Raw genomic sequence first — 14,546 nt, forward strand, 5'->3', positions numbered from 1 at the left:
CAACCTGTCCCCATCTCATCCTCTATTTTTAAAAGTTGTGAATGTAAGACATTTGTCTTTTGCAGAAGTTCTAAGATGTTTCATTTAGATATACTGTGTGATTCAATTGTCTATCACAATTCAAATAAATTGCTGACACTCAGTAATGGCGGGTGGGAATGACGAAACGTCCTTAATAAAAAAGAGTGAGTGAGCCAAAGAGAAATCAGTGAGGAAGTGTAACTTGTAATTGAAAGGAGGGATAACTTTAGTACATTGTTTATGTTGTATTCAAGTGACATTAGCTATAGAGACTAAGGGAGATAATTTAAATAGACATATTTGGTTTGTGTGTGGGAGACTTGCTACACAAGTAACTTTCTGGAGTTTTGGCTGAACCGGCTTATAGGCTTTCCAGGGAAATAGAAAGTTCTAGACCCAGACAGAAAACGAGAGAATCATGGAGATGCAAGAAACCCCCCGAGAGGAGGAAAGAGTCGTGGAAGTGGACGAGAGTCAGAGAATGCTGGAGACCTCAGGTAAAGAAAGAGAACATCTTCATCACCAAACTTCAGCTACTGGGGTAAATTTGCACCACTTTTCTCGGAATACATCAGCATATTTTCATTTCTATTACGGTATTAGGTTCAATCCTTTTAAAAAGTGTCTTAGGCTATATGCTATTTTTTGTTGTGTTCTGAGAAGATTAATTTGGTCCTAAGCTTCCACATAACCTATTTGTGTGTCTGCATGTCTATCAGTCGAGGAAGCTGAATCTACAGTCTATTCCAAACTGAAGAGTCCATCGGAGGACATTTATGCTGAAGCTTCTCCTGGCCAGCCCTGTGCCAAAGACAGACCAGGTACAAGTGGCTACAACACTGTTATTATATTATTCATCAAATTTAATCACTGAAATATATTTTATTAATCCATTTTTACAGAAGCAGATGTCACAAAGTGATTTACAGACACTCGGCCTAAACCCCAAATATTATAATTATAAGATTATTATTAAATATGTCTTAACTAATCCTAAATAAATGGATGTCTAAAAATGTCCTATTAAAATAAACATTATTTCTACTTTTGCGCAAGAGAGGAAAAAGAGGAATAGAGAACCACGCATTCAGTCTATGTGTGTGAGAGAGAGAAAAATAGTCAGTGCGACAGTGAAAGTAATTTTCCCAGTTCCGAATTTTGATTACCGACACATTTCCTTGGTCTAGCCTACTATTAATGTTGTGTGTGGTGTGCAACTTGCAGTTTGCATCTGCACGTCTAGACTTTTGAGGTCATTCATTGCCAACCCTTATATAGCACATGTTACAGGTCAGGTGAAGTTGTTATAACAAAAACAGAATGTCAATGTTCCAAAATGTCCATATAACAGGATTTCTATATTTCTGACATGGAAACATGAAATAATGTGGTGAAAATGTCTAGTTTTAGGGGATAATATTATCTAGCTTGTAACATAACGAAACCCATCTGGAGAGAAAGGACCTGTTTCAAGGCTGAGACATGATAATAGCAGACCTCCAAGCAGAGACCCAATCTATTGTTGAAAAACACAGCCAGGCTGAATGGACATCACTCCAAGGACTTGATAACTCTCCAGACAGTTATTCAGAACGCTGTCTAGACACGCAGAGATAGAGACAGAAAGTAGCAGCAGCATCCAAATGATTTTGGGACAGACTGAGTATTGTATTACAGGAATTAGTTATAAATCTGAAAAGGGCACGTTGCTATAGAGACTGAAAGGGATTTTTTTTAAACCACAGTGCATTTAGCATTCACAGTACTTTACAGTCGCAGTCTGTGGGTCAGGAACGACAGTAATGTATATACAATTTTGCCGTATTGGAGGAAGTGGAGGGACTGCCAAATTACCAGACGATACAGACACAAAGTTATCGGTTGAAGTGAAGGAACAGCAAGATAAAGGTAAGCAGGATTTCAATTGTTGCTCGTAGTGATTGCTTATAAAAATGTCTGATGGTGCCGGACAAATAACAAAGCCAGGGCCGTTCAAGAATGATACCTATAACGAACTATAATATCAAACAATTGAAATCGTTCTAATTCAAGTGAACAGGAGCGTTCACATTACACCTATAACTACAAAATGTGTGGATAACGAGATCTATATATCGTTTGGGGTCACTTTCAGAGCGATGTTTACCCAGTACCTAACAACCAATCAAAAACGCGCTGTTGGTTCTAGCTGCGTGAGGCTGCTCCGAGAGGAGGGCACAGTAAACTTGCCTAAAGAAAATAATGTACTTTTTTACTTTATACATTTTCCCTGACACCCAAAAGTACTCGTTACATTTTGACAGGAAAATGGTCAAATTCATGCATTTATCAAGGGAACATCCCTGGTCATCCCAACTGCCTCTGATCTGGCGGACTACCTAAACACAAATGCTTCATTTGTAAATTGATGTCTGAGTGTTGGTGTGCCTCTGGCTATCCTTAAATAAAAAAATGTAATAAAAATGGTGCCGTCTGATTTGCATAATATAAGCGATTAGACATTATTAAAACTTTTACTTTTTATACTTAAGTATATTTGAGCAATTCCATATACTTTTGATACTAAAGTATATTTAAAACCAAATACTTTTAGACTTTTACTCAAGTAATATTTTACTGGGTGACTCACTTTTAGTTTAGTCATTTTCTATTAAGGTATCTTTATTTTTACTCAAGTATGATAATTGAGTACTTTTTTTCACCACAGCTGATATAGAACGACTTGGGTGAATGATGATACATGACAAACAGCCATATCCGCATAAGGCCATATTTTCCGATGGTACAGTACGAGTCAAAAGTTTGGACACACCTACTCATTCAAGGGATTTTCTTTATTTGTACTATTTTCTACATTGTAGAATAATAGTGAACACATCAACTATGAAATAACACATGGAATCATTTAGTAACCAAAAAAGGGTTAAAAAAAATCTAAATATATTTGAGATTTTTCAAAGTAGCCACCCTTTCCCTTGATGACAGCTTTGCACACTCTTGGCATTCTCTCAACCAGCTTCATGAGGTAGTCACCTGGAATGTATTTCAATTAACAGGTGTGCCTTGTTAAAAGTTAATTTGTGGAATTTCTTTCCTTCTGAATGCGTTTGAACCAATCAGTTGTGTTGTGAAAAGGTAAGGATTGTATACAGAAGATAGCCCTATTTGGTAAACAACCAAGTCCATATTATGGCAAGAAGAGCTCAAATAAGCAAAGAAAAATAACAGCCCATCATTACTTCAAGAACTTCGAAAGTTCCTTTAAGTTCTGTCGCAAGCCCTATGGAGTTGGTAGTTGGCTCTCATGGAGTTGGCTCTCATGAGGACTGCCACAGGAAAGGAAGACCAGAGTTACCTCTGCTGCAGAGGATAAGTTCATTAGAGTTAATTGCACCTCAGATTGCAGCCCAAATAAATGCTTCACAGAGTTCAACAGACACATCTCAACATCAACTGTTCAGAGGAGACTGCATGAATCAGGCCTTCATGGTCAAATTGCTGCAAAGAAACCACTACTAAAGGACACCAATTAGAAGAAGAGACTTGCTTGAGCCAAGAAACATGAGCAATGGACATTAGACCGTTGGAAATCTGTCCTTTGGTCTGATGAGTCCAAATTTGAGATTTTTGGTTCCAACCGCCGTGTCTTTGTGAGACACAGAGTAGCTGAACTGATGATCTCCGAATGTGTGGTTCCCACTGTGAAGTATGGAGGAGGATGTCTTATGGTGTGGGGGTGCGTTGCTGGTGACCCTGTCTGTGATTTATTTATAATTCAAGGAACACTTAACCAGCATGGCTACCACAGCATTCTTCAGCAATATGCCATCCCATCTGATTTGAGCTTAGTGGGACTATCATTTGTTTTTCAACAGGACAATGACCCAAAACACACCTCCAGGTTGTGTAAGGGCAATTTGACCAAGGAGAGTGATGGAGTGCCTCATCAGATGACCTGATCTCCACAATAACCCGGCCTCAACCCAATTGAGATGATTTGGGATTAGTTGGACCGCAGAGTGAAGGAACAACAGCCAGCAAGTGCTCAGCATATGTGGGAACTCCTTCAAGACGGTTGGAAAAGCATTCCTCATGAAGCTGGTTAAGAGAATGCCAAAAGTGTGCAAAGCTGTCATTAAGGCAAAGGGTGGCTTTTTTTAAACACTTTTTTTGTTTACTACATGATTCCATTGTAACGGCGTTCGTCTGTCGAAGGAGAGGACCAAAATGCAGCGTGGTGGTTTCTCATGTTCTTTAATGAAACTGAACAATACCTGAAATAACTATAAATATATACAAAACAACAAACGGAACGTGAAAACCTATACAGCCTGTCTGGTGAACAACTAACACAGAGACAGGAACAATCACCCACGAAAACACTCACAGAATATGGCTGCCTAAATATGGTTCCCAATCAGAGACAACGATAAATCACCTGACTCTGATTGAGAACCGCCTCAGGCAGCCATAGACTAATTAGTCACCCCACAAAACCCCAAGACAAAAAGCACACCACAATAACCCATGTCACACCCTGGCCTGACCAAATAAATAAAGAAAACACAAAATACTAAGACCAAGGCGTGACAGAACCCCCCTAAGGTGCGGACTCCCGGACGCACCTCAAAACCATAGGGAGGGTCCGGGCGGGCGTCTGTCCATGGTGGCGGCTCCGGCTCGGGACGTGGACCCCACTCCATAAATGTTTTCGTTCCTCCCCCTCTCTTCCTGGGATAGTCCACCCTCGCCGCCGACCATGGCCTAGTAGTCCTCACCCAGAACCCCACTGGACTGAGGGGCAGCTTGTGACTGAGGGGCAGCTCGGGACTGAGGGGCAGCTCGGGACTGAGGGGTAGCTCGGGACTGAGGGGAAGCTCGGGACTGAGGGGAAGCTCGGGACTGAGGGGCAGCTCGGGACTGAGGGGCAGCTCGGTACTGAGGGGCAGCTCGGGACTGAGGGGAAGCTCGTGACTGAGGGGAAGCTCGTGACTGAGGGGAAGCTCGTGACTGAGGGGAAGCTCGGGACTGAGGGGCAGCTCGGGACTGAGGGGCAGCTCGGGACTGAGGGGCAGCTCAGCACTGAGGGGAAGCCCAGCACTGAGGGGAAGCCCAGCACTGAGGGAAAGCCCAGCACTGAGGGGAAGCCCAGCACTGAGAGGAAGCTCAGCACTGAGAGGAAGCTCAGCACTGAGAGGAAGCTCAGGCAGGTAGTTGGCTCCGGCAGATCCTGGCTGGCTGGCGGATCTGGAAGAGTCTGGTTGACTGGCAGATCTGGAAGAGTCTGGTTGACTGGCAGATCTGGAAGAGTCTGGTTGACTGGCAGATCTGGAAGAGTCTGGTTGACTGGCAGATCTGGAAGAGTCTGGTTGACTGGCTGTTAGAGGAATTTAAAATTCCTATATGTTTTATAGCCAAAATCAAATTCGCACTCTCTCTAGTTCATTAATGAGGTGTAAGTTCATTAATTATGCATGAAGTAGATCGAGACCAGTCTTAAAAGCCAGGTAACAGCGTTTAATTCAAGAGAGTACTGCCACATACACATATTTCCACAGGTTATAAACTGAAAATGACGTCAGCGTTTTCTAAACGTTCTATCTATTTCACCAGTAGAGGGACCTCTAGCTCTCGAGTCTTTGCTCCACGCCTGAAGTCAAGGTCAGTCAATATAAATCAACATTCTAGACAGTCTGGAGATAGGCCGTTCCTGCCACCTGGAGATTGTACAAATGAATGAACTAAGGAACAGACCTTCATTGTTACTAAACTCCTGACTACATTATATACAATTGGGAATGGGAGCAAAATTCATATGTACAATACATTATAGCATTTGGACTAGTCAGTTCTGATTGGAATGTATACATAATTAGTCATTTCAACCATAATTTCCTCTAACACTGGCAGATCTGGAAGAGTCTGGCTGACTGGCGGATCTAGCTGCTCTGGCTGCTCCATGCAGACTGGCAGCTCTGGCTGCTCCATGCAGACTGACAGCTCTGGCTACTCTATGCAGACTGACAGCTCTGGCTACTCTATGCAGACTGACAGCTCTGGCTGCTCCCTGCAGACTGACAGCTCTGGCTGCTCCATGCAGGCTGACAGCTCAGGCTGCTCCATGCAGGCTGGCAGCTCAGGCTGCTCCATGCAGGCTGGCAGCTCAGGCTGCTCCATGAAGGCTGGCAGCTCTGGCTGCGCTGAACAGGCAGGAGACTTCAGCAGCGCTGTAGAGGAGGAAGGCTCTGGCAGCGCTGAACATGCGGGAGACTCCGGCAGCGCAGGAGAGGAGGAAAGCTCTGGCTGCGCTAAAGAGGCGGGAGACTCCGACAGCACAGGAGAGGAGGAAAGCGCTGGCTGCGCTGAACAGGCGGGAGGGAGGCTCCGGCAGCGCTAAACAGGTGGGAGACTCCGACAGCACTGGAGAGGAGAAAGGCTCTGGCTGCGCTGAACAAGCAAAGCTCACTGAAGGCCTGGTGCGTGGTGCTGGAACTGGTTGTACTGGACCGAGGACACACACAGGAAGCCTGGTGCGGGGAGCTGCCACCGGAGGACTGGTGTGTGGAGGTGGCACTGGATAGACCGGACCGTGCAGGCGCACTGGAGCTCTTGAGCACCGAGCCTGCCCAACCTTACCTGGCTCGATGCCCAATCTAGCCCGGCCAATACGAAGAGCTGGTATGTACCGCACCGGGCTACGCACCCGCACTGGAGACACCGTGCGCTCCATAGCATAACACGGTGCCTGGCCGGTCTCTCTAGCCCCCCGGTAAGCACAGGGAGTTTGCGCAGGTCTCCTACCTGGCATAGCCATACTCCCTGTAAGCCCCCCCCAATACATTTTTGGGGCTGACTCTCAGGCTTCTATCCGCTTCGCAGTGCTGCCTCTTCATTTTGCTCTTCATTTTGCTCCAGTTTCAACTGTTCTGCCTTACTATTATTCAACCATGCTGGGTCATTTATGAACATTTGAACATCTTGGCCACGTTCTGTTATAATCTCCACCCGGCACAGCCAAAAGAGGACTGGCCACCCCACATATGCTCTCTCTAATTCTCTCTTTCTTTCTCTCTCTCTCGGAGGACCTGAGCCCTAGGACAGTGCCCCAGGACTACCTGACATGATGGCTCCTTGCTGTCCCCATTCCACCTGACTGCTGCTGCTCCAGTTTCAACTGTTCTGCCTTATTATTATTCGACCATGCTGGTCATTTATGAACATTTGAACATCTTGGTCATGTTCTGTTATAATCTCTACCCGGCACAGCCAGAAGAGGACTGGCCACCCCACATAGCCCGGTTCCTCTCTAGGTTTCTTCCTAGGTTTTGGCCTTTCTAGGGAGTTTTTCCTAGCCACCGTGCTTTTACACCTGCATTGTTTGCTGTTTGGGGTTTTAGGCTGGGTTTCTGTACAGCACTTTGAGATATCAGCTGATGTACGAAGGGCTATATAAATAAATTTGATTTGATTTGATTTGATTCATACCAGCGCCTCTCCGATTTCGCCGCCTCCAGTTCTTCTTTGGGGCGTCGATATTCACCAGGCTGTGCCCAGGGTCCTTTTCCGTCCAATATCTCCTCCCAAGTCCAGAAGTCCTGTGATCGCTGCTCCTCACGATAAGCAGAGGGAGTTGGCTCAGGTCTGAACCTTGACTCTGCCACACTCTCCCTGAGCCTCCCCCCAATACATTTTTGGGGCTGACTTTCGGGTTTCCTTGCCAACCGTGTTCCCTCGTAACGTCGGCTCCTCTCTCCGGCTGCCTCTGCTCTCCTAAGTGCCTCCACCTGTTCCCATGGGAGGTGATCTCTTCCAGCCAGTATCTTCTCCCAAGTGTAACAACCCTTGCCAACAAAAACGTCTTCCCATGTCCATTCCTCCTTTCGCTGCTTCCGCTGTCGCTGTTGCCTGTTACCACGCTGCTTGGTCCGGGTGTGGTGGGTGATTCTGTAACGGCATTCGTCTGTCGAAGGAGAGGACCAAAATGCAGCGTGGTGGTTACTCATGTTCTTTAATGAAACTGAACGATACATGAAATAACTATACATATATACAAAACAACAAACGGAACGTGAAAACCTATACAGCCTGTCTGGTGAACAACTAACACAGAGACAGGAACAATCACCCACGAAAACACTCACAGAATATGGCTGCCTAAATATGGTTCCCAATCAGAGACAACGATAAATCACCTGACTCTGATTGAGAACCGCCTCAGGCAGCCATAGACTAATTAGTCACCCCACAAAACCCCAAGACAAAAAACACACCACAATAACCCATGTCACACCCTGGCCTGACCAAATAAAGAAAGAAAACACAAAATACTAAGACCAAGGCGTGACATCCATATATGTTATTTCATCATTTTGATGTCTTCACTATTATTCTACAATGTAGAAAATAGTACAAAATACAGAAAAAACCTTGAATAAATAGTTGTGTCCAAACCTTTGACTGGTACTGTATTTGTTAATAGCAATACATCCTGACAAAATACACACTCTCACTGTCCTGCTAATGTGCCTTTCGGAATCTTGTGAACTGTCAAGAAAAGACCCATTACTGATAAAAATGGTATAATAGCCTAATCAGGCCTAGGCTAGATTATTATTATTTCAGAATGAAACAGGCATTCAAATGCAAGGCTTTTTAGAGGTTATTGAAATTATATATTATATATTTTATACACAGTGTACACAACATTAGGAACACCTGCTCTTTCCAAATCAGGCACTAGAATTACTTTAAAAATATGAATGTTTACCAGAAGACAGCCATCCAGAGTTTCCTAGGACCACGTCAACATCCTTTGTCGAATAAACTTGTATTTGCTTCCCTCTGGTGGTTGGCTGCATCATTACATCCATTTATATCACTTCACTGCAACGTTAGGTCAAATAGGCGGGCCTTAGAAAAACAGTCTTGACTGCTTCATGGCACAGACATGGCAAAGCAATTACTGAATTTGTCTCGAGCAGGCAGATCTAAATATATAACTTTCATAGCTCTACGATAAAGATTGCGACCTACACACTCACAAGTTTGTGAGGAAGTCAAACATTTCATGTCAGAGGCAGATAGACACATTTCATGTGTTCAGAATGACAAAATCGAGCCCTTTACATGGCCCTTCTCCCCTTGTCTATAGGAGGGATGCAAGCTGTTTAAATGGCCCAAATGTTGATTTATACGTTCACACATTTAACAGATTTTGACTATCATTAATGTAATAAAGAAGATGAAATATTTTGGGTAGATATTCCTACATCCGATTATAACTATATATGGACATTTTATGAAGTATAAAAAGGCTTATTCATTCACAAAAAAAATAATAAATCATATTTGTATTATACTTGTATTGTGTATTAGATCATATGGGTTGAAGTGTTATTTTTCAGACATAAATAAACAATTCCAGGTGAAAGCCAAAGGTCGTAGCTTTCTAGGGGGGAAACATTACTACATTAATAAAATATTGACCTCTTTCTAGATTGATGACTAAAACCACAGCGAAACAGTGAAAAACGTCTGTCTGCTTTAAAGCCTTGAGACAATTGAGATATGAATTGTGTATGTGTGCCATTCAGAGGGTGAATGAGCAAGACAAAATATTTAAGTGCCTTTCAACGGGGGATGGTAGTAGGTGCCAGGCGCCCCAGTTTGAGTGTGTCAACAACTGCAATGCTGCTGGGTTTTTCACACTCAACCGTTTCCTGTGTGTATCATGAAAGGTCCAGCACCCAAAGGACATCCAGCCAACTTGACACAACTGTGGGAGCATTGCATCCCAGTGGAACGCTTTCAACACCTAGTAGAGTCCATGTCTCGATGAATTCAGGCTGTTCTAAGGGGAAAAGGGGGGTCCAAATCAATATTAGGAAGGTGTTCCTAATGTTTTGTACACTCAGTGTATAATGTTATTGTTATCGTTATAGTTATCGTCTTTGGTGTGGAAGTCCCTTAAGACTATTCTTTCCTTGTCTAGACCTGCAGGTCCTGGGGAACGTTGGTCTGTACCGCGCAATGTGTTTACTACTGTCTGTCATCTGTCTGGTTCTACTGCTCGTCATCATCATCCTCAGTGTCAAATGTGAGTATCATAGACATTCTATTCTAGAATAGTGATTTAGAAACAGGCAAGACTCATTTTTAATTTGATAGAATATTTAGCATGTTGGTTTAGATAAGTCTTCTATGCAAGAAAATAACTAAACAAATGTGTAATAGGATTCCATTCTCTTTTTTTCTTCATTATTCTCTAGTTCTATCCCAGCCTCAGGTCTGTCATGGGACTGAAAAAGGGATTGAGGCTAAAGAGAAGGGGAGTGTGACTGAAAAAGGGATTGAGGCTAAAGAGGAGAGGTTCCAGTCCACTGAGGTGTGCAGCCTGCAGACATGCCAAGCACAATACTTCCAACAACAGAGCCAGGGTGAGTCCACTACTGTAGTGTGTTAGTCTAATGTAACCTATTCAACTATATCGCTCTACATATTGTCGATGTATCGATCTAATGCTTTGAGATGTATTGTACCACTACAATGTTTTCTCTTTGACTTCATACCATGCTAATAATAATGCTAATAATAATAATTGAACCTACATGTATTAATTGAACTACATGTTGTACTTGAAGAGTAATTTCCCTCCTTTCCTCCAGTCCCGGCTTGCCACATGTGTGATGAAGGCTGGCTGCACTTTGAGAGCTCCTGCTACTTCCTCTCCAGAGACAGAATGAACTGGGATGAGAGCAGGGACGAGTGTAAGAAGAGAGGGGCAGATCTGGCTGTCATAACAAACAAAACAGTGCAGGTGGTTCTACTACAATTATTACTCCTCTCTACCTCTTGTTTCTCTTCTTTGTATAACAGTGACCATACAATGATGATAGCAACGCACCAGTGATTGTATGACAACCATACATAACAGTTGGATTGACAAAGGTTACTAATAGTCCAATAAAAACTGTGCATTCTCCCAGACCTTTCTAACGAAGACGGGGAACCTGATGTACTGGATTGGCCTGAGACAGAGAACCAGGAACTGGGTTTGGGTCAACAACACTGTACTGGGACAGAGGTGAGACAACCGATGATGATGTTTATTGGCCTTCAAGATGGCAAACAGACTTTGTTATACAGAAATGAAAATAAGTGTAATGTTTTAGTATGGACAGTACTGAGTTGTTCCCTTTCCTCTCATTGGTAGTTACTGGTCAGGATCCAACAGACAAGGGGATTGTGGGTTACTGACAGGAAGGGATCCTCCTGAGAGAAGCTGGAGCTCCACATCATGTGACCAGTACAGCTTCTACATCTGCCAGAGGGGGCGCTAAAGGACAGACTTCACCATCTGCCAGCAGTCACCAACCCTGGTCCTGGAGAGCTATACGATGTACAGGCTTTTGTTCCATCCCAGCAGTAAGACACATGATTTAGCTAGTCAATGAATCACCTTGATTAGCTGAATCATTTAAGTGTTGTACACCATGTAGGTCAGCAGGGTTAGTGGCCACTGCCATATTCCAACTAAGAAACCTGACAATACGGATTCTCTTTAGACTTCTCTCATTCAGTCCTATTCCATAGCCTTTTATCCCATGATTACACATCTCTATCAACAGCCTTTTAAACCATGATTATACACTGTATGACCTAAGTCTATGTTATAATTCATTCATTAGACATCCAGGTATGACTATTGATGGTAAATATAATCACATTACAGTTAGTTATGCCTTGTGAAGAACAATCAAGTCGGCCTTACAGTTTCAGTTAGAATTTGCACTAATGTTAAAGATTAACACGCAATATTGCACTTATTTGCTTGTTTTGCTGAGATGTTTTCTATATGTTTTCTGAATGCCTTTGAATGTGATAATGACCTACATGATTATGTGCATTAACCAATCATTATGTTTTAAGTATGGATTCACAATCCTGAAAGAAACAAAAGTTGAATATAACTTTTCCCTGTAATAAAGAATCCGTTATTATACTGTCTCGTCAAATCTTTCATAAAAAGTGTTCATGTGCTTTACTTGGAATGATAAAGTAACATATATGGTCCAAGAACATTTAAAATGAATCTAGTCTACATTTCAACCCAGTCATACCATGTACAAATATTTTGTTTTTGACATGTAATACTGCATATACAGTTAAAGTAGGAAGTTTACATACACTTTAGCTAAATACATTTAAACTCAGTTTTTCACAATTCCTGACATTTAATCCTAGTAAAAATTCCCTGTCTTAGGTCAGTTAGGATCACCACAATTTTATGAATGTGAAATAGTAGAGAGAGATTTATGTCAGCATTAATTTATTTAATCACATTCCCAGTGGGTCAGAAGTTTACATACATTCAATTAGTATTTGGTAGCATTGCCTTTAAATGGTTTAATTTAGGTCAAACATTTGTAGGCCTCAATGCTCGCACACGCTTTTTCAGTTCTGCCCACAAATTTTCTATGGGATTGAGGTCAGTGCATTGTGATGGCCACTCCAATACCTTGACTTTGTTGTCCTAAAGCCATTTTCCACAACTTTGGAAGTATGCTTGGTGTCATTGTCCATTTGGAAGACCCATTTGTGACCAAGCTTTAACTTTCTGACTGATGTCTTGAGATGATACTTCAATACTACTCGTGATATTACTCGTTTTACTGTGGATATAGATACTTTTGTACCTGTTTCCTCCAGCCTCTTCACCAGGTCCTTTGCTGTTGTTCTGGAATTGATTTGCACTTTTTGCACCAAAGTACGTTCATCTCTAGGAGATAGAACGCGTCTCCTTCCTGAGCGGTATGCCGGCAGCGTGGTCCCATGGTGTTTATACTTGCGTACTATTGTTTGTACAGGTGAACGTGATACCTTCAGGCGTTTGGAAATTGCTCCCAAGGATGAACCAGACTTGTGGAGGTCTACAACTTTTTTCGGGGGTCTTGGCTGATTTCTTTTGATTGCCCGTGATGTCAAGCAAAGAGGCACTGAGTTTGAAGGTAGGCCTTGAAATACATCCACAGGTACACCTCCAGTTGACTCAAATGATGTCAATTAGCCTATCAGAAGCTTCTAAAGACATTACATCATTTTAGGGAATTTTCCAAGCTGTTTAACGTCACAGTCAACTTTTAGTGTTTGTAAACTTCTGACCCATTGGAATTGTGATACAGTGAATTATAAGTGAAATAATCTGTCTGTAAACAATTGTTGGAAAAAATATTTGTGTCATGCACAAAGTAGATGTCCTAACCGACTTGCCAAAACTATAGTTTGTTTACAAGAAATGTGTGGAGTGGTTGAAAAATGAGTTTTAATGACTCCAACCGAAGTGTACTGTATGTAAACTTCCGACTTCAACTGTATACAGTACCAGTCAAAAGTTTGGACACATCTACTCATTCAAGGGTTTTTCTTTATTTTGACAATTTTCTACATTGTAGAATAGTAGTGAAGACATCAACACTATGAGATAACAGATATGGAATCATGTAGTGACCTAAAAAGTGTTAAACAAATCAAAATATATTTTAGATTCTTCAGAGTAGCCACCCTTTGTCTTGATGACAGCTTTGCACACTATTGGCATTCTCTCAACCAGCTTCACTTGGAATGCTTTTCCAACTGTCTTGAAGGAGTATCCACATGAGTACTTCCGGCGCCGACTACGATGGCCGCCTCGCTTCGCGTTCCTAGGAAACTATGCACTATTTTGCTTTTTTGTGTGTTATTTCTTACATTGTTACCCCAGGAAATCTTAGGTTTTATTACATACAGTCAGTAGGAACTATTGGATATAAGAGCAACATCAACTCACCAACATTACGACCAGGAATACGACTTTCCCGAAGCGGATCCTCTGTTCGTACCACCACCCAGGACAATGGATCGGATCCCAGCCGGCGACCCAAAACAACGGCGCCACAGAAGGGGCAGACGGAGCAGTCTTCTGGTCAGGCTCCATAAACGGGCACATCGTGCACCGCTCCCTAGCATACTACTCGCCAATGTCCAGTCTCTTGACAACAAGGTAAACGAAATCTGAGCAAGGGTTGCCTTCCTGAGAGACATCAGAGATGGTAACGTTCTTTGTTTCACGGAAACATGGCTCACTTGGGATACATCATCAGAGTCGGTACAGCCACCCGGCTTCTTCACGCATCACGCCGACAGAAACAACCATCTCTCTGGTAAGAACAAGGGCGGGGGCGGTGTATGCTTAACGAAACGCTTATGATTACGAGACGTGGTGTGATCATAACAACATACAGGAACTCAAGTCCTTTTGTTCACCTGACCTAGAATTCCTTACAATCAAATGCCGACTGCATTATCTACCAAGAGAATTCTCTTTGATCATAATCCCAGTCGTGTATATCCCGCCCCAATCAGACACATTGACGGCCCTGAAAGAACTTAATTTGACTCTATGTAAACTGGAAACCACATATCCCGAGGCTTCATTTTTTGTAGCTGGGGATTTTAACAAGGCTAATCTGAAAACAAGGCTCCCTAAA

At 42.8% G+C, this 14,546-nt stretch overlaps 1 protein-coding gene across 2 annotated transcripts; it reads left to right on the forward strand.

The window, feature by feature from the left end:
- The first annotated feature begins 57 nt into the window (after positions 1 to 57).
- On the forward strand, positions 58 to 12,022 carry si:dkey-26c10.5 (uncharacterized protein LOC563797 homolog). 2 transcript variants are annotated; one of them, XM_052489243.1, is made up of 7 exons: positions 58 to 518; positions 741 to 842; positions 10,013 to 10,117; positions 10,290 to 10,457; positions 10,686 to 10,837; positions 11,007 to 11,104; positions 11,234 to 12,022. In XM_052489243.1, the coding sequence occupies exons 1-7, from the start codon at positions 440 to 442 to the stop codon at positions 11,358 to 11,360; spliced, it is 831 nt and encodes a 276-aa protein (XP_052345203.1). In that variant the 5' UTR covers positions 58 to 439; the 3' UTR covers positions 11,361 to 12,022. The 2 variants fall into 2 exon arrangements, with proteins under 2 accessions (XP_052345203.1, XP_052345204.1); XM_052489244.1 differs by lacking the exons at positions 58 to 518; positions 741 to 842 and adding an exon at positions 1,569 to 1,929.
- The last annotated feature ends 2,524 nt before the right edge of the window (positions 12,023 to 14,546 follow it).

Source organism: Oncorhynchus keta, chromosome 31 (assembly GCF_023373465.1).
Source record: "Oncorhynchus keta strain PuntledgeMale-10-30-2019 chromosome 31, Oket_V2, whole genome shotgun sequence".
Lineage (NCBI taxonomy): Eukaryota > Metazoa > Chordata > Actinopteri > Salmoniformes > Salmonidae > Oncorhynchus > Oncorhynchus keta.